This window comes from Equus asinus, chromosome 21 (genome assembly GCF_041296235.1).
Source record: "Equus asinus isolate D_3611 breed Donkey chromosome 21, EquAss-T2T_v2, whole genome shotgun sequence".
Lineage (NCBI taxonomy): Eukaryota > Metazoa > Chordata > Mammalia > Perissodactyla > Equidae > Equus > Equus asinus.
Genome location: NC_091810.1, coordinates 24348325 through 24374768, shown reverse-complemented (window position 1 = coordinate 24374768; position 26444 = coordinate 24348325). Strand labels below are relative to the sequence as shown.

The 26444-nt window shown below is 40.4% G+C and overlaps 1 protein-coding gene across 2 annotated transcripts in view; it reads right to left on the bottom strand.

Annotated features, from left to right (window-relative positions):
- IL5RA (interleukin 5 receptor subunit alpha) overlaps positions 1–25820 on the bottom strand; it is a 38766-nt gene extending 12946 nt beyond the window's left edge. The window contains exons 1-10 of one of the 2 annotated variants that reach the window (XM_044755038.2): positions 25589–25722; positions 24191–24334; positions 19481–19565; positions 17750–17895; positions 16604–16742; positions 13836–13989; positions 13574–13761; positions 11338–11483; positions 7134–7272; positions 6264–6451 (exon numbers count right to left, since the gene is read on the bottom strand). In XM_044755038.2, the coding sequence (XP_044610973.1) occupies positions 6432–6451; positions 7134–7272; positions 11338–11483; positions 13574–13761; positions 13836–13989; positions 16604–16742; positions 17750–17895; positions 19481–19553 (1005 nt within the window). In that variant the 5' untranslated portion in view covers positions 19554–19565; positions 24191–24334; positions 25589–25722 and the 3' untranslated portion in view covers positions 6264–6431. Of the gene's footprint in view, positions 1–6263; positions 6452–7133; positions 7273–11337; positions 11484–13573; positions 13762–13835; positions 13990–16603; positions 16743–17749; positions 17896–19480; positions 19566–24190; positions 24335–25588 lie in introns of those variants that run through there. The other variant, XM_014868410.3, reaches the window with a different exon arrangement.
- Positions 25821–26444: the final 624 nt, after the last annotated feature.

Here is a 26444-nt window from a genome sequence, read left to right as displayed (position 1 = left end):
TGCCTCTTGTTGCATGGAGAGGCTGTGTGTCATTCATGAAGGAGCATCCCAAACCAGGTCACAGGCTCACAATGCAAGCAAAAGTCAGAAGCAAACGTTTTGGGTGGACGAGCTTTCTGAGTCAGCTGTGGGCTGTGGGCTCTACCTGGTTTAGACACAGAAAAAGAGAGGGGGCAGTAAATGCAGCCTCAATGGACAAAGCATAGAGTAGTCCAGGGCCCAGAGCAAAACGCAGGAAATTTGCACTATGTTCATCTGGGGAAACTAGGCTCGAGTGAGCGGAAATATGGAGAGGAAACGGAGACCCTGTGCAAGTGTGTATGTGCACATGCACATTCAGGAGTCACTGGATGGATCACTGCCCTCCTATTGGGGTGCATCTCCCCAGTAGGGCTAGACTTTATGAAGGTGAATAGAGAATTCCCTTTTGCCATTTTCTTCCTCTTTGCAGGCTTTCCCACATAGCACCAAGCGCTGTGTGCCTTCTGGGGCCCCCAGGCAACCCAAAACTTTCTTCCCTATAAGGGGCTGCTGGGCCTGTTCTCCCAACCTGCTAATGCAGCTGAAAGCTGGCTGCAGTCATCACATAGCAGTAAGAAGCAAGAGGTTTAATCATGGTTCTGACATTTGCTACCAAGGTGACCTTGAACAGGGTGTCCTCTCCAGCTTCCATTGCCTGCTTCGTAAAATGTGAATAAAGACTGAATGAGTTGATACCTGTAAAGTGTTTAGTGCAGTGCTAGTACAGAGTAGGTGCCCAGTAAATATTAGTTATTATAATTATGATTGTGATTAAACACATTGTGTCAGAACTAAGGCATCAAGATAATTTCCCTAAATCATCAGAGTAGGACTAAAATTCGAGTGCTGTCAGAATCCTCAAAACACAGAGTGATAAGCTCAGCCCTGGAGGGGAAAAAAAAACACAGCAAATAATCCAGACACTAGGGAATAGAGAGGGGCATAAGGCATGTATGATCGTAACTCTCAAGGAGCTATAGTAAAATGAACCCTATGGATAACTTGGTCATGAGCTGGCAGAGCATCCCCTTTCACAAACCCCAGCCCCTACTGCCCATCTTCCTGCCTTAGTCTCCCTGGCTGGCACCATGACCTATGGGGTGACAAAGCATCACAGAAAGAACAAGGCATGGAGCCAATCCTGTGGTTTGGTTGCAGGCCCAGGTCCACCACTTCCTAACTCTGGCACTTTGGGCATTTCCTTAACCTCTCTGTATCTATTTTCTCAAAATCTGTAAACCTGTGTAGTTATGAAAATCTTGTGTCTGTGAAGATACACAAGATAATGTAGGTGAACATGCCTAGCACAGTGCCTGGCCCAGTAGTAGAGTCCCTCCTTCCTCCAAGCTGTCGTCCTGTCTGATGGACCCAACGTGAGGTAGAATTCGTACGTGGAAAAGCAGGACAGGCACCACTAGAGGTAGCCATGGCTGAAAGCACAGTGGGAGTTCCTCCTCCTGACATCTGGGGACAGAATCTGAAAGCTCCCTGCTAGCCCTCCTTCAGGCCAGTGGAACCACTTTCCTGCTGCTGGGAACAAGTGATGGAGCTGCTAGGTGTAGTCTAACCAGCCTTGAAACCAAAGGAGCCTGGATAAAAGGAAGCAGTTGACTAAAGCAACTGCCATGTTACCAACCTGAAATCCCCCACTTGCGAAGAAAACCCAGAATCCCCACAGGTCATATCAGTCTCCGGTAAGCCCAAGTGGGTTTTTCAGGTTATTGGGTCAACTGCTTTTATTTTTCTACCAATTTCTGTCACCATTGACCTAGAGGAAACCATCTCTTACCTCACGAAGGCTTTAGAATTTGCAAAATTCTTTTGGAAGACTAGGGAAATTTAATTTGGGACTTCTACAATGTTTCCTCTTCAATCTTTCCCTTTCCTTGTTTTCTCTCTGTTTTACCACAGTGTGAGGATTTAAAAAGAAAGAGTCAGGTGAAAAAAAAGAAAAGAAAGAAAGAAAAAGAGAGCATGAGGGCACAGCCACTGAAATCAGTCAGAGGGCTAAGGATGAGAGCTACAGGACTGGGGTCACGACTCCACCGGCAAAGAGTAAAATGAAGGAGATGCATTCTATGGTCCCAAGTTGTCTCCAACCCCTCCAGCTTTTGATTCCAGTGCCCCGGGCCAATGTACTGGGCCCCCTCACACATTCACAGCCCCTGAACGTCAGGTCAGAGGACAAAGGCACAAGAGTTTCTCTGTGGGAACGTTACTTCGATCTCAGCCCAAATTCTTACAGGCCCCCTGATTTTCTGCCTTAATTTATTACGTCCTCTCAAGCTCTAGGATGTGTCACACAGCCCTGAGAACCAACGCCCACCCCCACCCCTCCACCCCCAACTGTGACAGGAAAGCCAAGCCCAGGATTTCCTATGAGTAACCCTTCTTGTTGTGGAAGGAGGTGCCCCAGAAGGCAGAAGGCACCCCTGTTAGCCTTGACTGCATGGCTGAGCCATCTGAGAACTGTGGTCAACCTTGTTCTGCTCCCCTGGGTGCAAGTGCTACACATCTCAAGGCTAAAGAAATTTTTTTTGAAAATTGGTAAATTGGCAGCTAGTACCATCAAGGCATAGATCCTGGCCTTCAGATATGACCTTCAGTGAGGTCAGGACAAAGCTCAATTGTTTGTTTGAGCGGTAATTCCTGTGAATGTGGGTAAGACCCATCACTGATACACGAGCCTGACCAAAGACACAGTCGGAAATAAATGCAGGGTGGACTCACATAACACTCTTTTCTACAGGGAAGGATGTAACTGTAGGAAATTTGTTTTCATAATTGATTGTTTCATGCATGGAATTTGAGCTTCACGGAGGGCAGAGAAGAAGAGAAGATTATGGACTTCAGAAAGCAAAAATCTTCACTAAGACCAAGGTCAGGAGAAAAATGTTTTGGTAAACAGGAGATAGCAGAGATAATAAAGGAACAGAAGAATCCGGAAGTTAAGAAAGTTTAAAAGGAGAAAGACTTGTTGAAAAGTGGGAAGTTAGTTCTTAAGATAAGACAGAGAAGCCAGTTGAGGAAGGGCAGTTGATAACGATAACTGATAAAATGAAACTGCTACTTCCATTTGAAAAAGAAAACAAAACATGTACCATATTATGGAAATTCTTGCACAGGAGGGCTGATCTATGGCAGCTTCAGGCCAGGCAAGGAGCACGCACTTGCTGGCTGTCCCCCCTAACTGCCATCCCCTGTGCCTCTTGACCGTTCAGGGACCTGCCAACCCGAGCTGGACAGCAGTCCTGTCTCCTCCAGCCTCCCTTTTCATCAATTGAAACTTACTCATCCTGCGTCTCATGCTCTATTCAATAACCTTGGGCCATAATGGGTTAATTAGTTAATTGAATCTACTCCAATTGGTAACTGACTCATAAGTCACCTATTTGAGAAAATTACCAATTAATAGCCACCACTTGGCTTTTTGATAACTACTGAATTATTTAATATCTCTGGGCCTCCATCTCCTTACCTGAAAATGCAGGAGGTAGGCTTAATAATATCTAAGAAAGAGGTGATATCTGAGTTGGGCCTTGGAGTGAAATGGAAGGGGAGGGCTCCAGAGTGCCTTTTATATGACAAGGTTGGAGAGGAGGAAGATTGTCTAAAGGAAATGAATGTAGCAGCAAAATTGCCTGATAGACTGCAAGCTGAGCATAATTATTGCTGCATCCTCAAGGGGTAAGGAAGAGCCATGCGAAGTGTCCCAGAGGGGCCCGGACTTCCTATTATGTTTATTAATCATCCTGATGAAAATGGAAAGTCTGCATTGATTAAATTCACTAATGATCCTAAACTGAGCAGGGGAGTAAATTCCAGAAACGATGGATTTATAAGGTGAGTAGTAATATTAATCAGCTCATCTTCATGAAAAGGGTGGCAGTAAACGAAATAGGATTTGCCATAGATAATGGCAGTGAGGTACACCTGGGGGGAAACGATAATGCGCCCAGTTCCAAATGAGGAAGCCGTTATTTAGGAAATAATAATGGGAAAAGAGCTCTAAGTGGGGAGTGAATAATAAATTAAAAACAAACTTAAAATAAACCCTCCTTATGGGTCACAGTCTCACTCTCAGCACTTCTGCGGTGGGCTGATGGAGTATAGAAGAACATGAAGAGCGGAACTGGAAAGAAGTGTGGGGTGCAGCACACATTTTACAGATGAGCAGACTGAGGCCTAGAGAGATTAGGCATGACTAACTGGTCAGAGGTGGCAAAACCCTGGCATGCTTGTCACCACTCTGTGCCCTGTCGTGGTGACAGGAGATCACCACTCCTTCTGATGCCCTAAATGTAGCCTGAGAATCCTTCTCGACACAGACACAGCACTCTAAGCAGTCTCTGATTACTTGGCTCATGAAATATTATCTTTTGCCATCTCTAACTTGGCTCATAGAGCTGGACATTGGCAGAGCCATGGCTAAAACCTAGATATCCTGATTTGTCTCTTGTTTCTTCCTCACTGTATAAGTTCTAAGTTCTCTGCAGTCAACACTGACTAGAACTTCAAAACTCACTCAGAAAGCAGAACTGGCTCCTTAGGGTTCCTACCTTGGTCTTTGCCATGCTGGTTTGAGGTCCTTGGACAGCATTAAAAAATTCTCTGAAACTGTATATGTAGAGATGTTGGGAAGACACTTAGAAATATCAATAATTTGGGGCCAATGAGTTTTCAACGAGTTTTGTGTCCTTGGGGAATAATATAAAGCATTTTAAAAAACAAATCCACCAAATGTGAGTAATGGAAATTAATCTACCATAGGCATTTGATAAAATTAATAACTAACCTTGTTAAAAATTCCCTGGGACTGACTAATGTTTCTCCTGTTTGTGTCCCTTTCCGTAGCGGAGTGAATTTTATTTGTGCAGATGAAGCAGTGTGGAGGGAGGTCCTGTGTGTGCTGGTCTGTTTAGTCCAGTTTGGGCGTCCAATCTAAGGAGGAGCAAGGGGAGGGAAGATTGGCCTTGGCAGAATGATGAAGCAAGTGCAGTTGGCCTATTCTCCGTTTCTTTTATCCTCCTTCTGTTTCCTCTCCCCAGGACGGCTCATGCTGCTCTTCTGATTCCCAGCAGGGTAATGTTGGGGCCACCCCATAAGGCTGTGCTGGTTGTGTGTTGCACAACTCTAGGAGGCACCACTCCCCTTTGGAAACTCAGTAACTCAGCATGACCAGTACCCTTGCAAATTCAGAACAGGCCTTCATTTCTCAGGCCTTTTCACATCTTTCCCAGTCTTCCATGGAAATCTACCTGACATGTGTCTGATCTGACTCACATCCACATAGGCTTATGGGTCACTGCCCAGGAATTTCCTGAAGACCCACCCAGTAACCTAAGTGAATGAATTAAATAATAGAAAATTTTAGCACGTGCCTGAAAGAAATCTCTCCTTAAGTATACTCTTCAAATGATCATTGAATACCCCATAGGGTGAGAGAGAGGTGACATTCACATGCTTGACCAGCAATAACCACAAGTTAGCCACCAGGAGCTCTTAAATAAGTCTCAATTGGTTTAGCACTGTGCAGCTTGCAAAATCCTGGCGCAGCATGTCAGGGTGCTAAGAGCGCTGGTGCTGGAGTCAGTCAACCTGGATTTGAATCGCATCTCTGCCCCTTGCTGGCCACGCCGAGTTAAGCAAAATAGGTTTGTTGATAGGACTAACAAAGGTAATACATGTGAAGAATTTAGCACAATGACTAGCAAATAACCATCAATAAATGTTATCTGCTGTCGTTGTTATTGTTTTTATTTCAAAATACCCTGTGAGGCGGGCAAAGTGGATATTATCTGTCTTGTCCTGGGAACCCAAGCAAGGGCAGAGGGAAGTGATTTGTTCAAGAGTATGCAATCAATTTTTGCCAAGGCTGGGCATGAAACCTGTGCTTTCTATGTAAGATCCTAGTGTTCGTTCCACCGTTCCAAGTTCTTGTAGATCTTATGCAGCACTTAACCATGTATGTCTGCGCACCCAGGCTGCATGATTGCAGCCTACAAGTGAGATACACTAGTTGTTTTTTAACCATCTCCTTCTCTCATAAAATGCCTTTGGGTACCCAAGACACCCAGATAACCCAGATACCAGTAAACACAGGGTATGAATTTTCTATCTTCAAGATGCAAAGCCATGTCTCCAGGATATGAGATTGCCAGATGAAGCAGAGTGAGAAAGGGAATGTGCCCTTTCATCCAAAGCCTCCATTGGGTACTTCATTACCCTTCACAGATCCCACTGACAGATGCAACGATCATTTTATTTGCTACATAAACTGGGCAATTTGGTCAAATAAAAACAGCTGCAGAACCAACGCAGGTGCCCTGGTGATCCCCAATCCTTTTGATCCTCTGTGTCTGTTATGCTGAAGACCCAGGGATGGATCCAGATTTTGTGGGCCCCGAAGCTTATTCAACTTTGGAATCTTCTTTAAGAAAATAAACAAAAGTATGAATTCAAAATCCCGTATGGAAAATTATAGAAATGGAGAATGGATTAGTAGTTGTGATGGGTTTGGAATGGAGGAGAGGGAGAGAGAGATGACTGTGTTTATAAAAGGGTAACAGGAGGGATCCTCATGTGATGGATACATGAACCTACACGTGATAAAATTGCATAGAAGTAAACACACACAAATGAGTACATACCGAATTGATGAAATCTGAATAAGATCAGTGGATTATATCAATGGTAATTTTCTGGTTGCAATATTATACGATAGTTTTGCAAGACGTTACCCTTGGGGGAAACTGGGAGAAAGCCACACAGGCTCTCTCTGTATTATGTCTTACAACTGCATGTGAGTCTACATTACCTCAAAATAAAAAATTTAATTATTAAAGATTGAATAGAAGTAGAATCAGATAATCTGAAAAAAAAAAAAGAGGTACAGGGCCTTGGAAAAGGCTCAAGCTAGCTTGCCTTATCTTCATTGGCTTCTCAGTAAATCCATCTCTGTTCAAAAAGGCAGTAGACTGACATGAAGAGGCTTAGCAGAGATGTGAAAGCATTTCAAGACCCACAAATGAATGTGTATACTTTCCAGGATTATCTGTTTTAAAATTGCTTTGTTTAGCTGGTTTGTTTTAAAATAATCACAAGACACTTACCCACATAAATAGGCTGACTCCACTCGCTCCAGAGCCCCATCGCTCTGCACACGGAACGAACTGCTGCTCTCACTTGAATGGAATACTTAGAAATATCATCAATTATTGAGGTGAATGCATTGGTCGTCATTTTTTCTGTCTAAATGGGAAAAAATTAGCATTATAAGAATCTCGGGAGACATAATTTAAGTAACGCCAATTATTGGAATGGGAGGTCATGTATAAATAATGTGCCTCACTGTTCAGTGACTCATTTAAAATCAATAGGAAACACATTGATTATTCTAGACTGCTTTGGTGTGGGAGTGTTGGCAGTCACCCTTTAGGGCAAAGCTATCATGTAACCAAAATTTTAAAAATGGGCAATCATAAGATCTAGATGATCCATCCAGGTCCAATTAATGTTTCCAGATTGAAAGACTGGAGTGGCTAAGAGCAGAATGCATAATCCTCCGCATCTTGTCCCTCCCTATTCTGTAGTCAAGTTACTAGACAATATCACTTGGTTTCATAGTATTCAGCAGACATCAGCAGACTACAGTCTGTGGAGCAGTCTGGCCTGCTGCCGGTTTTTGTAGGGCCTGCAAGCGAAGAATGGTTTACATATTTTTAAATGATTGAAAAATATCAAAACAATAATATTTCATAACACACGAAAGTTACATGAAATTGAAATTTCGGTATCCACAAATCAAGTTTTCCTGGAACACGCTCACACCTGTTTGCTTATGTGTCATCTCTGGCTGCTTTTGTTCCATGATGGCAGAGCCAAGTAATTGTGACAGAAATGGTATGGCCTGCAAAGCCTACAATATCTGAGTCTTTACAAAAAAGGTTGCTGATCCTTGATGCACAGATATGTCTCAAATAACTGGAGCTGGGGGATGCGGGGTGAGGGGGTACATAGGGAAGTAGAAGCAGCAGAGACCTTGAATCTAGAAAGGGCGGGGTTTGAATCCTAGCTCTTCCTCCAGCTAACTGCAGGGTAAATTCCCTGACCTCTCTGAGCCTCAGTTTTCTCATCTGTAAAATAGGAATAACAATACTAACTCACGGATTATCCAGTTAAATGGAATTATCTTTGTAAAGCCCAAGCTTGAGGATACATTAGGTTGAATCATGAAAACTGCTAATATTCAACCCATCTTTGATCTGCAAAAATAGCAGTTTTGGATGGACCAATCCAATAATATGTGCTCAGTAAATACTAGTTTGCCACAGGCAACTTAGGCTAACATTGTCTAGTGTTGAAATGTGGCTATTTTCTCACAAACAAGACCTTCTCATATATTCCTTCTACTGGTTAGTGTCACCACTATCCAGCTAGTCCTCTGTGCTCCAAACAAGAGATATGTCCTGACACCTGCATCTTACATAGTCTTGGATGTGTTTCTCCCTTCCTTACCCCTGCCCCATGACCTCTCCCCATTTTAGATCTCATCATCTTTTGCTTGGACAATTGCAGTAGCCATTAACTGATATCCCTATTTCCAGATGACCTCTCCCCACCCACATCCAGCTTTCATGCTGCTACCAAAATTATTCTTCAATTCTGCAGACGTGGTGATATTTCCATATTGAGTAAAACCTGACAGTTGCTTCCACTGCCCATGGCATGGTTTTAAAAAGAGGAGGCATTTCTTTTTTTTTTTTTTTAACAAAATCTTGCATTTTGGAGTCATTGTGGGAGAAGTCCCAGTATCGGATCTAGAGTTATGATCCCAATGTTGGCCTTCCGTCCAGGCTGACTAAATCACTGCCGCTTGGCTGAAGGAACCACGCTCTCTCAAGTCTTTGAGTTATTCCTTCTGCCTAGACCCCCCACGATTCAAGTGTGGTTGGCAGACTGGTGTGGGTCAGAAGCCGTTTATTACTGACCCGAGATGAGGTAAATACAGACTATAATTCAGGTTTCAAAGGAATTTGACATTGCCATGACCTCCAAGTCTGCGATCATTGGGCTTGTCTGTAGGTATATTTGATTTTTCTAACAAATCATTTGCATTTTATTTTACAAAAGTACCAATCTCTAGTGGATTAGAAATTTAAAAAGGAAAGCCAGTCTTTTGCAATAGGTATTTTGGGAAGCACCGGCTAAAAAAGTCCTCCTCTTCTTTCACCAAGCAAATTCCTATTCATCTTTCAAAGTTTCATTCAATTCATTTCTCTGGAGGCCCTGACAGGTTGCCATGCCCACTCCTTCCTTTGTACCTCTGTGGGCCTTTAGTGTGGTAAGGCAACTCTGAGGCTAGGTAAGTGTGTCCGATAGACGAGGTCCCCTGATAGCCACAGTGTCTTATTTATCTTTCTATCCTCCACAAAGAAGCCAAGTTGTAAATATTTGTTGAGTCAAATTGAATCAAACTGAATTTGCTATACCTACTATCAGTAAGACATGAGTTTGAATGCTGACTTCCCTATATTTTTCCAGCTTTGTGACTTTGGGCAAATCATTTAGTCTCTCTGTGCCTCATTCTCCTGTAAAATAAGAATAATTACATAACAGGGTCACTATGACAATAGAATAAACTAGCATAATAAAGCTTGACACACAGTTTGATGCTCAATAAATGTTGGCTTTCTTCACAGTTCCTTTCCCCTTGTTGTCCATTAGTGCTAATGAGTTTCTTAAAGTTGTGGTGAAATACCCATAACATGAACTTTACCATCTCAACTATTTTTAAGTGTACAATTTGGTAGTGGCAAGTACATTCACATTGTTGTGTAACTAATCTCCAGCACTCTTTTCATCTTGTAAAACTGAAACTGCACCCATTAAAGAACAACTCCCCATCCCCCTCTTCTCCCTGGCAACCACCATTCTATATTCCTGTCTCCATGAATATGACTACTCTTCATATCTCATATAAGTGGAATCATGCAGTATTTATCTTTTTGCTTATTTCACTTAGTTTATTGCCCTCAAGGTTCATCTATGTTATTGTATGTGTCAGAATTCTCTTCCTTTTTAATAATATTGTATCGTATGTGTATACCACATTTTGTTTACCCATTCATCTGTCGATGGGCACTTGGGTTGTTTCCTCTTTTTGGATATTGTGCATAATGCTGCTATGAACATGGATGTATAAATTTCTCTCTTTGAGACCCTGCTTTCAATTCTTTGGGATATATACCAAGAAGTAGAATTGTTGGATCATATGATAACTCTATTTTTAATTTTTTGAGACACTGCCATACTGTTTTCCATAGTGGCTGCACCATTTTACAATTTTTATCTGATCCTTTGTATTATTTTCAAGCCAAAGTATGCCCTTTCAAGACACAAGGCCAGTAAAGTTTGGTTTATTTTCATAAAACCTGGGTAGATGTAAGTTAACTTTGACCTTGTTAGATCCAAGCTGCAACCAGAGCAGTCACTGAAGGTAATTTAAAAATGTTTCTATTCCACTTCTGGGTATTTATCCAAAGAACATGAAAACACTAATTCAAAAAGATGTAAGCACCCCTATGTTCACTGTAGTGTTATTCAAGATAGCCAAGATTTGGAAACAACCTAAGTGCCCACCAACAGATAAATGGATAAAGAAGATGTGATCAATATATACAATGGAATACTACTCAGATAAAAAAAAAAAAAGATTAAATCTTGCCATTTGCAACAACACAGATAGAACTTGAGAGTATTAAACTAAGTAGAAATAAGTCAGACAGAGAAAGACAAACACCGTATGATTTCACACATATGTGGAAAATAAACAAATAAACATGTAGATACAGAGAACAGATTCATGGCTACCAGAAGGGAAGAGGGATGGGTGGAGGGCAAAAGGGGTAAAGGGGTTTATGAGTACAGTGACGGATGGCAACTAGACTTTTGGTGGTGAACACAATGTAGTCGCTACAGAAGTAGAAATATAATGATGCACACCTGAAATGTGTATGTTATAAACCAATGTTGCCTCAATAAAAACAAAAACTGAAAAAAAAGAAGTAAACTGAGGCAAACTCAAAAAAATGATGAGTTCATTCAGGAATAGCAGAGGAATTGAAATTTGGGACAAGCAAACTATGGCGAGCGATAGACAAATGCAAAGAGACAAAGAGAAGGTTAGCTTTTACTAGATTTTAGGAGGAAATTGGGGAGGGTCGTTTTTAATAAAATTCATCGGAGAAGAACAAGAAAAAGAAATATTTCTAAAAGAATGCTGTCATCGAATATTGGAATGATCTGAAGAATTACCTGAACATAACCCTTCCTTGTGTTGTAAATTTTCACTTCATAGTCAAAGCAATGGATTGGAAAGGCAGAAACTGGTTTCTCCCATTGGATAGAGAGAGAGGTTCCTTCAATCTGTGCTGTGATGTTCACTGGAGGATTTACTCGATCTAGGTTAGAGAATGAGAGGTCAGCTATAGGAGCTGATAAATCCAATCCACTCAGATTCAAGGCATTTCTAAGATATGGTCTTCTCAAGTATTTACCCTCAGGATTTAATTAACTGATCTCCAAGCCACAGGACTCCAGTGCCTCACATATGACTCCCGTCTTGTAGCACTGAAGAAGTGATCCCAGCGATAACATTCAAAGATTCCTACTCCAAATGGCATTGAATGGTTGAATCCCTTCCCCTGTCAGCTCATTGCAAGACCCACCCCACCATCCCTTTTTACTTCTCAAGTGGATCTAAGCCTAGAATAAACCTGATCCTGGAGAGAAATTGCCCTGCAGCTCCTACCCAGCCCTGCTTCTACTGAGCAGGTGTGTGGCCCTGGGTAATCGTTTCCCCTTTCTGGGCTCCAAGTTTTTGTTTCATTTTGTTTTGTGTGTCTTATTTTGGTTTGTTTAGGGGATAGAGTAGAAAGCTTTAGTTTTGTCTTGCATAAAAAGAATGGATTGGGCTAAATTTGTCTTTGCTTATAACTCTACAGTTCTTTCCTCTTAGAGCTTCTCGCTTGATTGTCTTATGGCCATGTGATACGGGTGGAAACTATTTTTAGGGGAGTGTTCTTGTCTTAGGTCATATGACTTAGATCTCACAGTTAATGAATCATAGGAATAAGCTCAGAATGGGACCCAGTGGCTCCAGAGACTGCCGTTCCCTAAGCAGAAAATATTTAACCAAGAAAAGTATTTATTTCTTTTAGTAATCTGAGGAATTAGTCTCAACAAAATGGAAATCACATAAGAAAATGAATTCCTGTGGTCTGTACAAGTTTGTGTCCACTTTTATATTAATATCATTGTTTTCCAGGATCACCTCAGCATTTTTTATTACCTATTTTCATGAAAGTGACATTTTTAGGTCATTTAAGAAATATACTATCGAAGAGAACTGAATAACCTCTTTAGTAAGCACTGGGTAGCTCTTTAAACAAAGTTATACTCCATTTGATATAGATCTAGATGTGCCACAAGCCAAATCATGTCCTTTAAATAATAGCATTTTGCACATTTATTGGGTACTTATACCCAGCACTGTTCTAAGAACTTTATAATTACTAACATAGTTAATTGTCAAAAAAACTTTATAAGAAGTATTAGTTTCTCCCCATTTTTCACATAAGACTGAGGAACTGAGGAATGACCAGCTTATCTAAAGTCACCAAGTCAGTGGAGGAGCCAGGATCCAAGTCCAGGCAGCCTGGCTCCACAGCTCAGCCTGATAACCATGCCACCACTGAAATCTTGAGAGTTAATAACCAAGAATGCTATGTGAAAGGCACTGAAGAGTTTCATTAATATAAGTATCTATGATAAAGGAAAATATCTTATATTTTGAGAACTGAGAAAATGAAACCTTCAATAATATATTTAGATCTGAAAATCACATGCTGAGAGAGACATTTTAACTCAAAAACATCCAGAGGAGACAGACCCAAATGGCAAAGGAAGATAAGAAGAATGCATGAGGACTTGAGGGCCAGTAGCTTGGGGAAGAGAAATCTCAGGATGGGAAACCTGGCTTCCTTTGGATGGCTGAGAGACCATCTTGTGGGGAAAAGGGTCAGAATTGTTTGGGGGTGCTACCAATCCATCACAGGATCCATGGGCAGAAATTTCATGAAAGCAGTGAGAGCTGCTGAGAGATGAAATGGGCTCCCTTCAGCAGTGAGTTCACTTTCCTTGGGGCAGTGATTTTCAACTGGGGGAGATTTTATCCCTCAAGGGACATTTGGAAATGTCTGGAGACATTTTTGTTGTCACAAGTGGTGGGAGGGTGCTACTGGCATCTTGTAGGTAGAGGCCAGGGATGTTGATCAGCATCCTACAAGGCACGGGACAGCCTCCACAACACAGTGCTCTCTGGCCAAAAATATCAGTAGTGCTGAGGTTGCAAACCTTGCCCCTGTGTTTTTTAAGCAGAGGTTGGACGATCACTTAGCAGCAGAACTGTAGTCAAACTAGGTGATCTTTACAATTTCTTCCAATGCCGAGATTTTGCAATTTGGTTATTTCAGCTTTAAGTCTATCTTACCAATTGCGTGAAGAGCAAACAGCTGATCAAATGGCTTGATGACAGCATGCTTGCTTGAGCCGTTAACATACACTGCAAGCGAGTCACGCCCTTTGCTATTGATAAAAGTCCTTGGAAACCAGCATGCAATATTTCTCTTCAGTGTGTCTTTGCTGTATTCTTGACATTCTTCGGTCTGAGAGCCATACCTAAATTGGAACATTCATAGGTTTTTAAGGTTGGAGGAAACAACCCATTTGCATAAGTAAAAATAGGTACTAACCTATAGTAGAGGAAATACTGTGTATCCTCAGGAGCCTCCTTGCCAACAAGCCAGGTGCAGTGAAGAGAAACTTGGTATGGCCTTAAATCTGTATAATTATTTGCTGCAGTGTTTGTGGTGCAAGTTAAATTCACAACTGAGGTTCCAGGAGACCCTAGATGATCAAAAATAAAAAGAACAAAACATTGCCATGATAACTTCTGAATTTTCTACTTCCTTTGAAACTGTAGTGATTGGCAGCATCTTGTCTCATCAAAAATTAATCATCATCACATATTTGTAGAAACCTACTATTTGCAAAGGGCCAACTTACTGGGGGATGAAGGTAGGATGACAAAATTGTAGTTTCTGACATCAAAGGGCTTTCCAGCTACTTTTGGAGGGGGGGGATAGTTGTGTGTGACAAACATGAATCAAAGTTCAAGAGCAGTACAATACGTTGTCACTCAGAGCTTGGTGTCCAGCAGCTGTGGTGTTCTGGTGCCACATTTGTCAATAACTAGCTGTGACACCTTGCACCCTACTGCTCTGGGCCTCAGTTTTCCCAGCTGTAAACGACAGAGTGGGTGGAGGAAGGTGTCCAATGCCACTTTCCATCCTAGAACTGTATGATTCATTAGGTTGTACCCAAATGAGTCATGAAAAACACAGATTGCTGCTCAGAAGGAAATGAATCTTGGCAATACTGTAAAATAATACTTCTTCTTTGGAGACTGAACACACACTAGCACATTAAAGTCCTCTTTAGTATGCAAGGACATTAAGGAAATCTTGAGATTTTCAACGGAACCTGTTCCGTTCATTTCACCCAGGATTTCCCAAGGTTAATTGACTGGAAAGCCTTGTTTTTATTTCAACCCCCTTGTCACCATGCTAATGAGTGCTCTTCAGAACACATTGTGGGAACACTGGCCCTGTGGTTGCTCAGAGGGGGAAAAAGCACTTTGGGCCGAGGGTCAGGGAGGACCTCATCAAAGTGGGAGCCTTTAGACTCAACCTTGAATGATAGAAGGGAGTCATTTTAGCTTAGTTTAAGTCAGTTATAAGATCATATTTATCACTGTCAGCCAGTGTCATTCAAGGGGGAGAGGAAGAGACCCTTTTGTTGTCTGTAGAGAAGTTAAAGACAAAAGAAAGACTGGATCCTTTGCATTATCACCATGCACTCCTGGATATGTTTGTTTATATATATATATCCACATATATAAATATATAAACCCATATCTATATACAGGCCTGTACTGAATGCACTGTCCGTGTACTAAATGACCGGATGGTCCATGTCCAAGTATAGTTTAGAGTTTCCTGAAGTCAGCTTGTCTCCCAGGTCCCTTCCATGGAATTATTTGGTATGAATTCAGTTTGATTCAAGGCAGAAATAATTAATTTTTCATTAGTGTCAATCTGTATTGGCACGCTCAGAGAATAATTAGGATTGCAGAAATGTAATTCCGAAAGGTACGTTACAGGTACGCTCCCATAATTCATTACAGAGAGGTGGAAAAGTGGTTTAATGTAAGGCCCTCAATGACCTGTATTTGTGATCTTGTGGCCACCTTGGATTGTCTGTGTACTTGGGATCAAGCCCATCATAAATTGGCTGCTATAGGATCTAGATAATGTGTTAGAATGAGTAAATAGGATGATCTTTGATCTTTACAATACTGTTCTTAGTCACCAACACAATTCGAGAGCCGTGGCCTTTCCATCCAGTGGTGTGACAAGAGAATGGCTTGACAATTACTCAGGGGCCAGACTGGCCAAGGTAATTGTCATTAGGTGCACTCACAAATCCCAGGACTTGGAGGTCTGCTCCTCCTCTTTTCTTTCCCTATTGTATGTATGTCTAAGTGTTTAATCAGAAGCGTCACTAGTTCTAAGCATTAGAATCCCCAAATTTCCCCTGAAGGACAGTATAGAGACCGTGAATGTTGTCTTCTTTCCCCATGGCTGTTAGGTTGTTCACTGTGGTGGCTTCTGTGAACTGTCAGCAAAGTTTTCTTCAATTTGGTATGAGAAACTACAGAACTGGAAACAAATCCACAAACTCAACATGAGGGAATACTATGCCTAAAGCATGTACAGCTTGTTATGCTCGGTGCAACATAGCATGAGACATCGTCCCTTGCCCTAAAGAACTTAGAGTTGGGAAGGGCGGCGTAAAAATCTATTTATTTGTGAAAGATAAATAATATAATGTTGTATGTGCCAAATGAGTAGCACAGCCCATGAATGAGTTCTGAGGAGGAAGAGCACCCTTCAGAGTATAGGACGAGAAAAAAAAGGGCTTTACAGAGGGTGTACGACTTGATCTGGGCTTTGACATATGGGAAGGATTCAGAAAAGCAGGCAGAGGAGATGAGCCCAGGAAAGCAAGGTCTCCGAGGCAGGAGCGTGCTGGTGTGTGGGGATCATGGTTAGATCCATCTGAGACAGCAGAGGACTCAAGTAGGGTGTAGTTGGAAAGATGGCTTAGAACCCAATTATGAGGGACCTGATGGGCCCAGATTTTGTTTATGACCCTGTGGCTTCTGAGCAGGAGAGTGAGAAGCGTGCGTGATGTTTGCAGAGACGTGCCAGATGGAATTGGATGGGTTATGACAACAGGGAGTGATAAAAGCCTTGGTGAGGATGTTCATGAGGTGGAAGGATATGGGGCAGGAGCTGGTGACCGACTAGAGAAAAGAAAAGCGAGTTGTTAGTTTTTTGACTTTCCCATATCTGCAAAGTCTGAAATATAAAACTGGACTTTTAGAGGCGTGCCTTACCTGCTGGGGCTTCAAGATCAGCAGAAACCCAGCTGCTTGCTGGGAGGGAGGGGTCGGTCCACAGGATGGTCTGCACACTTGCTGAAAAGCCTTTGTGAAGGATGGTTACACGTTTGCTTTCAGTGCTCCTGGTTTCATACTAAAAATAAAACCCACAAGTCATGATATGTAAAAGGGAAATAGCCTTAAAAGACCTACTTTAATCAAATATGTATTTTCTTCCACTTTTTAAATGGCACATAAAATGCAATGAAATTTTTTGCTAGAAAATAGTTAACCTCACAGTTTCACAGATATATATATACATATACTCCTAAACTCATTGAGTTGTATACATTAAACATGTACAACCTTGTACACATCAGTCATACCTCAATAAAGTGGTTTTAAAAAATAAATAAATTACCCAATTTTAGTATTTGGACATGTTTTTAAAAAACCAATAAATAATAACAAAATACTTAATTCTTCAGTGATACATGAGCACATTCTTAGAAAAACAAAGAAAATATTATAATTAAGGCTCAAATTCCCTTTGACCACCATCTCTAGTTCCAGTCTCCTCCCCAGAGGTAACTTTTTGACAGAAAATTCTCTAGAGTTCCATCTTGACCAAAAAATCGTTGATACTAATCGCTTCTCCCTTTGTTTAATTTTCTTGCCCACCTACAAGGAATCAGGCACTTTAACACATCCCCCGGTGAGCCTGGGGCGTGAGGGGTTAAGTGATGGGTCCAAGATTACAAATGGAAGAAGTGGCTGAACTGGATTCGAACTTGGCCACTCTGACTTGGCATCTGCCCTCCTCCCATTTTACTCAGCTCTTCTCTTCTCTTCTTTTGGCTATTTCAGAGGAAACATTGAAATGAATACCTAATCCATTGTACCTCAGAAGTCACTAAAGTTTGTTTTTTAATCAAAAGAATTGTCCCAAATTTAAAATGTTCTATACTGTTGTTTCATGCTAAGCGACGTGCATAGCACTATTCACAGCCATTTCAACCAGAGACACTACTTTACTGGGGACGTAAGAAAAAGCCCTTTAGCTGTTTCCTTTTTTTGAGCTAAAACTTCCCTTGATAAGTAAAATGCAGTCAAAATTAAAATTTACTCTAAATAAGGATTGCCATCAGAATAAACACTTACGTCTTCTTCTTGTGGAGCACTTATTTTCACACGATATCCCAACTTAACGTTCCTTCCTTCTTGATCAGGATTTGGTTCCCAACGTAAAAGAGCTTGAGATAAACCGGAAACTTCAATGGTGAAATTGACAGGCGGGAGAAGCACAACTGTCAATCAAAAGAAGCAATACAATGTTCAATTGTGCACAGGCAGCACTTTTTAAATTTTTTAAATATTTAATTGTGCAGTATAGCATTTTATTCGGTATGGTAGTATAGTATTTATTTGCTATTAGAACATATCATACTGAAACAATTTTGGAAGAAGTTTCTTTAAAACTGCTTTTAACTCCTTATCTTGTTTTACCTTGCCCAGGTGCTTGCCTATAACATCTACAGGATTTTTGTTGAAATATGAATATTTTACTATATCTTTATTCGCTATAACCATAGTTTTCAAACTGAGGGTCATTATCCATAAATGGCTGTGATAATTTATTGGGTGGTGACTAGCAATTTTTTTTTTTAATGACAGGGAAGAAAATAGAATAGAATATACCAGCATGCATGGAATATAACAAGTATTGTTTCATAAACCTTGTTTCCATTATATATTTCTATGTGTACTGGTTCATGACACAAAATGGATTTATGTGTTATTACAATTCAAAGTCAAAAAAATTTCTGAGTAAAACTACTTATAAAGGCATTTACAGAAAGAAAAGGGTGTTTTCCCCCTAATTAACCACTCTCTAACTTTGCCTTCAAAATAAAAGCTTTTATTTAAATTACAAAATCAATGCCTATTCATTTTAGAAATGTTGGAAAGCATAGATGAGCAAAAAAAGAAAAGAAATCTACCCACAATCCTACCACTGAGAATGGCATTAATACGTGATATATTCATCATCTTTTTTTCCTGGACATATGTTTACACAACTTTTTACATTTTTTTCTAATATAAGGACAATATTGTACACACAATTATGAAACCTCCTTTGACTCACTTACTATGTGGTCAGGATGTTTCCGCTGATGTTTAATATTTGACAGCCTTCCCAGCCTTCCACAACTCCACATCCACACCTGCACATGCAGACTTCTAGAGCTCTGTCTGTACTGCACTGTCCACTATGGTAGCCATTGGCCACATATGGCTATTTAAATTTAAATTAATTTAAATAAAATCAAATGTTCACCGCCTTAGTTGCATGAGCCACATTTCGAGTGCTCAGTAGTCACTGATGGCTAGTGACCACTGCATTTGACAGTGCAGATATAGAACATTGCCATTATCATAGACAGTTCTCTTAGGCAAAGTTAGATGGGGACCATGTGACAGTTTTCTTTTCTTAGACTCTGTCATCACACCAAACACATAGATGATCAAGTTTCTGAACCAAACATAGTGGAAATTTTTTATTCTTTAGTCGTGAGGCCTTCTACGTATTTCCTTGCATGGCAATATACTCCAATTGTGGCCACCAGCTCCAGTGTCATTCCATAGCACTCATACAACCACACTTGGCATATGACTTCCCATTGTAGCATAAAATTTGCATTTTGGCCAACTTACCTTTCTTAAAATATAGCGTGTTTAAAGAGTTTGTATTCTGATGATAGCCTATCCCTTTTTAAAAATCCATGTGTAACTGCCAAATGAGGGATCATTTAGGAGAAAATAATACTATCATTTTTGTAATGTGTTTTTTTTCCCCAAGAAACATTATTAAATTTAATAGATGGCACTTACGTTTTTTATCAGGAAGTAAATCTACTTGCAGTATCCCTGTGGCCCACAAAAGAATCAGTAATGTGGGTGCCATGGTGATCACATCCTATGGAAAACAGAAAGATGAAGATCAAAATCGCCACCTGCTGCCATTTTTAAGAAAAACTGACAGCTGCTTTCTAAAGTAAGATGTGGTCATTTGGCCATTTAACAGACATTTCTGAACGGTCTGTTACATGCTAGAAATACAAATATGAACAAATCTTGGATTCTGTCTTTCAAATGTCGATCCACAGTCTGAGGGGCAGAATGAAAAGTAAATCAATCATTGTAGTCCAGTCTAAAAACTGTTGCAATAAAAGAGTGTGTAGGGCACAGGAGGATCAAAGAGACTTCTGAATTGACTCCTAAAGGAGGAACTAGAGTTCTTGACACACATGCAAGTGAGGAAAGGCATTCCTGGTGGCATGCACAGCATGTGCAAAGCCAGGCAAGAGGAAAGTAAGAAGCAGAGAATTGGTGTTCAGCCGGAGACCAGAGCCGATTTTTGAACAGTAAAACTTCTAGCCACAGTTAATCAAATTGAGAATAAACATCATTACCATTTCCATAACTGAGTATTTAAATAGGAGCCAATATGATGCAGGGGAGCAGAATTTGCTACTCCAAATTGGGTCTCTTATGCCTGATTATTTTTAAGAACAAAAGACTCAGGAAGATATGTTTTATTTTCCCCCTGATTGCTTAAAAGAATTTAAGATAGAAGGCCTGTTCCAGGAAGGTCTGTCACCATAGAGAACTATAATATGAACTGGTGTGGTGGACAGGGAGGAACCCAGCAAGGCCCTTCAATCTAAGTCCTCTCCATGTCCCATTGTCTCTGCAAGGCACCGCAAGCATCCATTTACTAAGCATTTGCTTTCCATTTCCATGTGAATTGGCTTCCGCCCCTTTGAAGTCCGGAACCACTAGTCCTCCTTTGTCTTTAGCTGGTGATGGTATCTAAGGTGGTGGCTTCAGCCACTTCGGCGAGTTAGTTGAGTTTTCCTGGGTTTCCCCCATGTATACACGTTATTAAAGTAGTTAGATTTTCTCCTGTCACTCTGTCTCCTGTCAGTTTAATTCTTGGACCGGTCAGAAGAACCTAGGGAGGTGGAGGAATATTTCTGCCTCCCCTACGATGACAAGAAACATAAATTTAAAACAATTTCAAGGTGGGAAAGAGAAACTTTGTATCACAAAGCCAGAATAAATTTGTGGTACTTTGAACTTTGGAGAGGCTGAATTTTTTGGTGAACCCAAATGCGAGCAGACTATAAAAGGAATAGAAAACATAGTTATGAGCCTGGAGAAAATAAAAATAATATGTCTACCTACTTAAATAATCAGACAATAAAAATGAGTCTTGAATAGAAATGTTCTAATTCTGTGAGGCCAGTGTGAAAAAGTGGATAAATCATGGCAGCATCTTGTTTCACACGTCAAAGAAGAGAGTTGAGGATCTCTTTCTGGGAATTGTAGATTAGAAATCTTGAGTGTTTCCTCTGAAAATTTTGAAAGGCATTTCTCATGTGAACTTAATTTTAACGAACAAATAATAGGCATAGCTTCCTCCTGTTGTGTGCTGCCCTCACTTTTACAAACCAGTTCTTCCTATTGTCTCTCATGTGCTCTCCCCCAGTGATTTGCTGTGTGGCACACATGGTTATTATCCAATTTACAGTGACGAAAAGGAGGCTGAAAGGTTACAGAATTTGCCAAAGATTAAGCAGCTAGTAAATGATGGAACCTGGACCAATCTCAGATCTTCCAACAGCAGAACCTATGTTCTGTACTAATTTAAATGACACAATTTCCAGTTTAAAAATTTATTTAAATGGCTTGGTATTTTCCAAATATAATTTTGATAGAACCACAGAGGACAGACATCGGCTAAATGGGTACCTTTAGGAAATAGCAAAAAACACTCAACTTCATTATTAATTCTTAACTAACTACTTGACTAACTTACTACTTAAGTTACTACTATCACTGCTTAACTCACTAATGAAATTGGATAATGCTACAACATAGAAGACAGAAACAGCATATAAATCAATTCCTTTTTCAAATCAACTTAGATATTGCTAATCAGAATTATACCACTTTTCATAAGAATAATTGTGTTTCTTTCTCTCTGATGATTCTACACCATGTAGAAAAAGAATTTTTTAAAATGACAATGACAATAAAAGCAGGTACTCTAGTATTTTAAAATTTTCAACACGTGAGAATTTTAAGGAATTAAAGGGAGGCATTAGTTATGTACTGAGCCTGAGAGGCAGATAAAAAAATCTTTAACAAACAACAACAATGATGCCTTCCTCTTCAAGTTAAGAAGGTCATGTCTTTGATATCATTTCCCAAAATAATACTACATATGTTCTTTTTTTTTTTTTTTTTGAGGAAGATTAGCCCTGAGCTAACTGCTGCCAATCCTCCTCTTTTTCGCTGAGGAAGATTGGCCCTGAGCTAACATCCGTGCCCGTCTTCCTCCACTTTATATGTAGGATGCCTACCATAGCATGGCTTGCCAAGTGGTGCCATGTCCCCACCGGGGATCTGAACTGGCAAACCCCGGGCTGCTGAAGCAGAACGCGTGAACTTAACCGCTGCGCCACCGGGCCGGCCCATATATATGTTCTAACTTTGCATTAATTGTCATTAATAGAAGGAATTCTAGGTCAGAAAAATAAATCCTAGGTCATAAAAAATTGCAAAATTGATATTTCCTAGTGACTTTTACTGACGAGTAGAGTAAGTAATATGTTATAACCATACCTTTGCAATTAAACTGTTGACATAATGAAATTGTTGAATATTTTGGTGGGAAGATAATTGAATATTTTACAAGTACTCTCCCTTAGAATTTATTATGTATTTTGATTTTATAGGTGCTGGAAACAGAGCTATTTTTCAGATTCAATCATTCAAAAATTTTTAGTGATTAAATTTTTTTGTCAAAAAACTACCATATGATTCTTTTCACATCTCATTGTGATATATTCTGTCAAAAATGATGATGCCTTTGAAAGAAAATTCGTTGTCCTTTAGAATACACAATATACTCAAATAAGAGTCTAAATATTAACAAGAATGACAATTTTTGTGAGTCAGGAAAATCCACACAAGGCTGGGTATTAGCGAAGCTTCAGCAATTGACCCCATATTTTCTATAATTCTGTTCTCTCTCTGCTCTGTTCCCTGAAACTTCCTCCAGGCTTTCGCCTGGCACCTTAATATTTCTGGTCCCAGGCATAGCAATTTCGCCTGCTGGAAAAACAGCTCACATCTCTTTGGGCCATCTCTCTCTCTTTTTTTTGAGGAAGATTAGCCCTGAGCTAACTACTGCCAATCCTCCTCTTTTTTGCTGAGGAAGCCTGGCCCTGATCTAACATCCGTGCTCATCTTCCTCTACTTTGTACGTGGGATGCCTACCACAGTATGGCATGCCAAGCGGTGCCATGTCCGCACCCGGGATCCGAACCAGCGAAGCAGAACATGCGACCTTAACCACTGCGCCACCAGGCCGGCCCCTGGGCCATTTCTTTAATCCAAAGATATACTGTTAAACAGATGTCAACTGGGCAATATTTATCATTTCATTGTATAAGAATAGGGCTACTTCACTAGCTTAAAACATATATCAAAATGACAATATTCTTCATCTCATGGCTGCCAATTAAAATCCAGCAGAAAACCATTAAATTGTTAAGATTCAAATTAAGCGGAACAAAGCAAAGACCGGCAAAAGCATTGCCTATGTACAATGGTCAGAAATAATCTCTTAGAGATATCATAGGCTACCTGCTCATGTGACATTTCATTGAGTCAACTCAAAATTCCTCGAGTGTCTTCTGAGAATCTGGCTTCTGGTAGATGTCATATTCTTTGAAATTTGGGAGACAATAGGAGCACTAGCTCTTTCTGTACAGATGTTTCTAGAAAGTTGGGTAAAATTTTGACAATTGGCAATGGATTTCCCCAGTGTTCCTGAGAATTGGTTAAATTCTACTGAAGTTCAGACTTATAAATATTTTCCCCTCTTTTTTCGTTTCAACTTATTTTTCTGCCTGGGGCATTTGTTTTATAACCAAAGTTGTATTTGCAGGCCTATTTTTAGAGCCTTTTGAGTCAGCTGTGGTGACACCCAACTCCAGACTCAACTTCAGTGCATAGAAATTGAAAAGCAACTGAGAGGATTCATGCTCTATTAGGCCCTTAAAAGTAAAGAGTTTACTTTTTACTTCCTCTTTTTTTCCCTGTACAGTGTAATCAGCAATAAAACCTAGCTCTTGAGGGATGAAGAATAAATAAATAAACCAAGGTGTAAAATGCAAATGATATGTTTAGCTAGGTACATTGCATTACCCCCAAATGAAAAACTCTGCACGTTCCTAAAAATATAAATGAGTAATAAGGAACATGTATAATGCATGCAATTTTTTAAAATACTGCTGGATTTCTGATTAATTTTCTAAAATAGTCATAAAATATAACTCATGGATTCAAATTGTTGCCACAGACATAAACAATCTTTAGGCAAGGTAGAAATGGTGCTGCCACCCTGAGCATTTGGACAATGGAGGAAGAAGTTTGCTGCAACTCTCCCAATGGTTAAATATCTTCCAGCTAATCATGCCTGATGGGATTTGTCATCCCACATCCATGCTCCCCGATTCCTGGGCATACCTGGCTCTGGCGATCCTCTAGTTTCCGATGACCGTACTCAGTAGCAGAGCGCCAGCACTCTGTCCATCGTGTCTGTGCCTGTGGTTGCAGCTCCAGCACCTAGCACAGTATCAGGCACAGGGCAGATGCTAAATGTGCCTGGGCCTGTATAGAGTAGAGGCAAATTAATACACACCCCTACCAAGTCAAGCTATGTGGGGAAAAACCTAGCACAGGGACAAGCTAGATCAGTGCACGGCAGGCTGGGAGCATGTAACAAGCCCGGTCCGTTTGGCGCAAGGTGAGATACATTTGGTAGCTTGCCTAAAAATTTCCCCAAGCAGCACTTCAAGTAATGAAAACAAATGAGGTGATTTGATTTCCAAAGCTTTATTATGTTTTAAAATGCAAACTTTTAACATACGTTAATACATTTTTTGATAACTATGAAGGACGGCATAACCTTTCACATGAAATAGAAATTGTACCAGGTAATGAAGTCTTTGGCATGATAATTCATTAAATCGGGTATCAAATGTATTAATAATATGGCTATAAAAGTGGTCACTTTTCATGTGTTTATGAGTTTTAGGCTCATGAAGTATTAAGAGATTCTGATTTTTCTTTCTCTTTCTTCTTCCATTTTTTTTGTTTGTTTCATCCCATCCATTTCCTCTGTATACATGGAAATATATTTATTTTGCTTTGGGTACATAATTAAATTAGTGAACATAAAACTCAATGAGATATTTCAGCAAATTCTTGTACATTTTATATAAAACTAAACAATTTTTAAAATCCCAGAACCCCTAGGAGAAACAAAAAGCAGTCTGCCTTCAGTTAGATGCAATGCAATCGCCTCTTTTTTTGCTGCTGTTACTTAAGTTGTAATTTTCTTAATAAACCCTGAAACTTCCTCACCAAGATATTTTATTATATCCTATACCCTATTTCCTAAACTCACATACTTTCTAAGAAATCTTGGCAGAATATATGCTTTCATTTTAATCCCTAAAGTATCCACAGCTGTGAGAAAACAGTCTCGATATAACAGCATCAACAAAACTATAGGTATTATTTTAATATGACTCACCTTGCCATGGCTCTGTACACCTCTGTTATGCAGCCAATACACAAGAATAGAATGCTACACACAGAATTGATGTGACCTGTCCGGTACATGTTTTACAGCACCATTATTAGTTCTGTCCCAGCTAATAATAGAGTTGGGTGGGGGGTTGTTTCCCCTTTCCCTTTATTTAAAAGTTTGCCATACATTTATAAATCAGTATTTCTCGCTATTCCTAATCTCTCCCTCCCCCATGTAATGAAATTATTAGGAGGTGGAGCACAAGGTATTATCACAGAAAAAAGGCATTTGCTCACTCTGAGATGAATCAGCCTTGTATCCCCACTTACTGAGAAGTGCAGTGGCCATGCCATCAGAAGCAGCCGCAGGGCATTGAAAATGAAGCTTATCTCTGGGTGCACTTTTTGACTTAGAGGCAGTTCTTCTTCACCGTTTCATCATCGCAGCTGTAATGGTTGAAAACTCACAGACAGTTTCCTTTACAATGGGGCGGCAACAGGGCTTCTCTAAGAACACCCCCAGGAACATTGGTAAGAGAGCAGTTATGGACGAGCCTTAACTGAAACTCCCCAGGACTAAACGGACAAATAAAAGGCTCTCTCTTGTCCAGATAGTCACTATCTGATAACTGTCTCATCTGCATTTTCACTCTCTTTCAAGTTGTTTTGCTCCACGCGGGAGTAGAAATGAACGTTTGCCTCTGGAGGACAAGGTCATCAGGTTTTCTGTGGGCACTCTACAGCATCGCATTTCTATTTTCTTTATGTGCTTCATTCAGCTGGAGTATTTCTTGTGCCTCTATCACCTACATAGCACCAGGCACATGATTTGACAAAAAAATGGGGCATGAGGAACACGCCTCTCTCTGCCTGCTGACCATTAGCAGCAATTCTCAGTCCTTAGGGAATGCTTTAGCCCTTCTCTGCTTTGTTCGCACATCCTGCATCCTCAAGTAAATATGTGTGTGCTGGGGGGTGGGAGAGTTTCTGGGTGTGAGAAATTGCTGGCATCTGTAGCCTGGACTCATCCAAACAAATTGTGACAGTGGCTGTGTTGATCTGCAGCACACCACAGGACCTTCTCCCTCTTGTCATCTCCCAGTTCCCAATGGAGCCTCAGTATGCATCAATTTAAGCAATCCTAGTAGTGTTTTCCTGTCCTTTGTTCCAATTCTGTCTGGGGAAT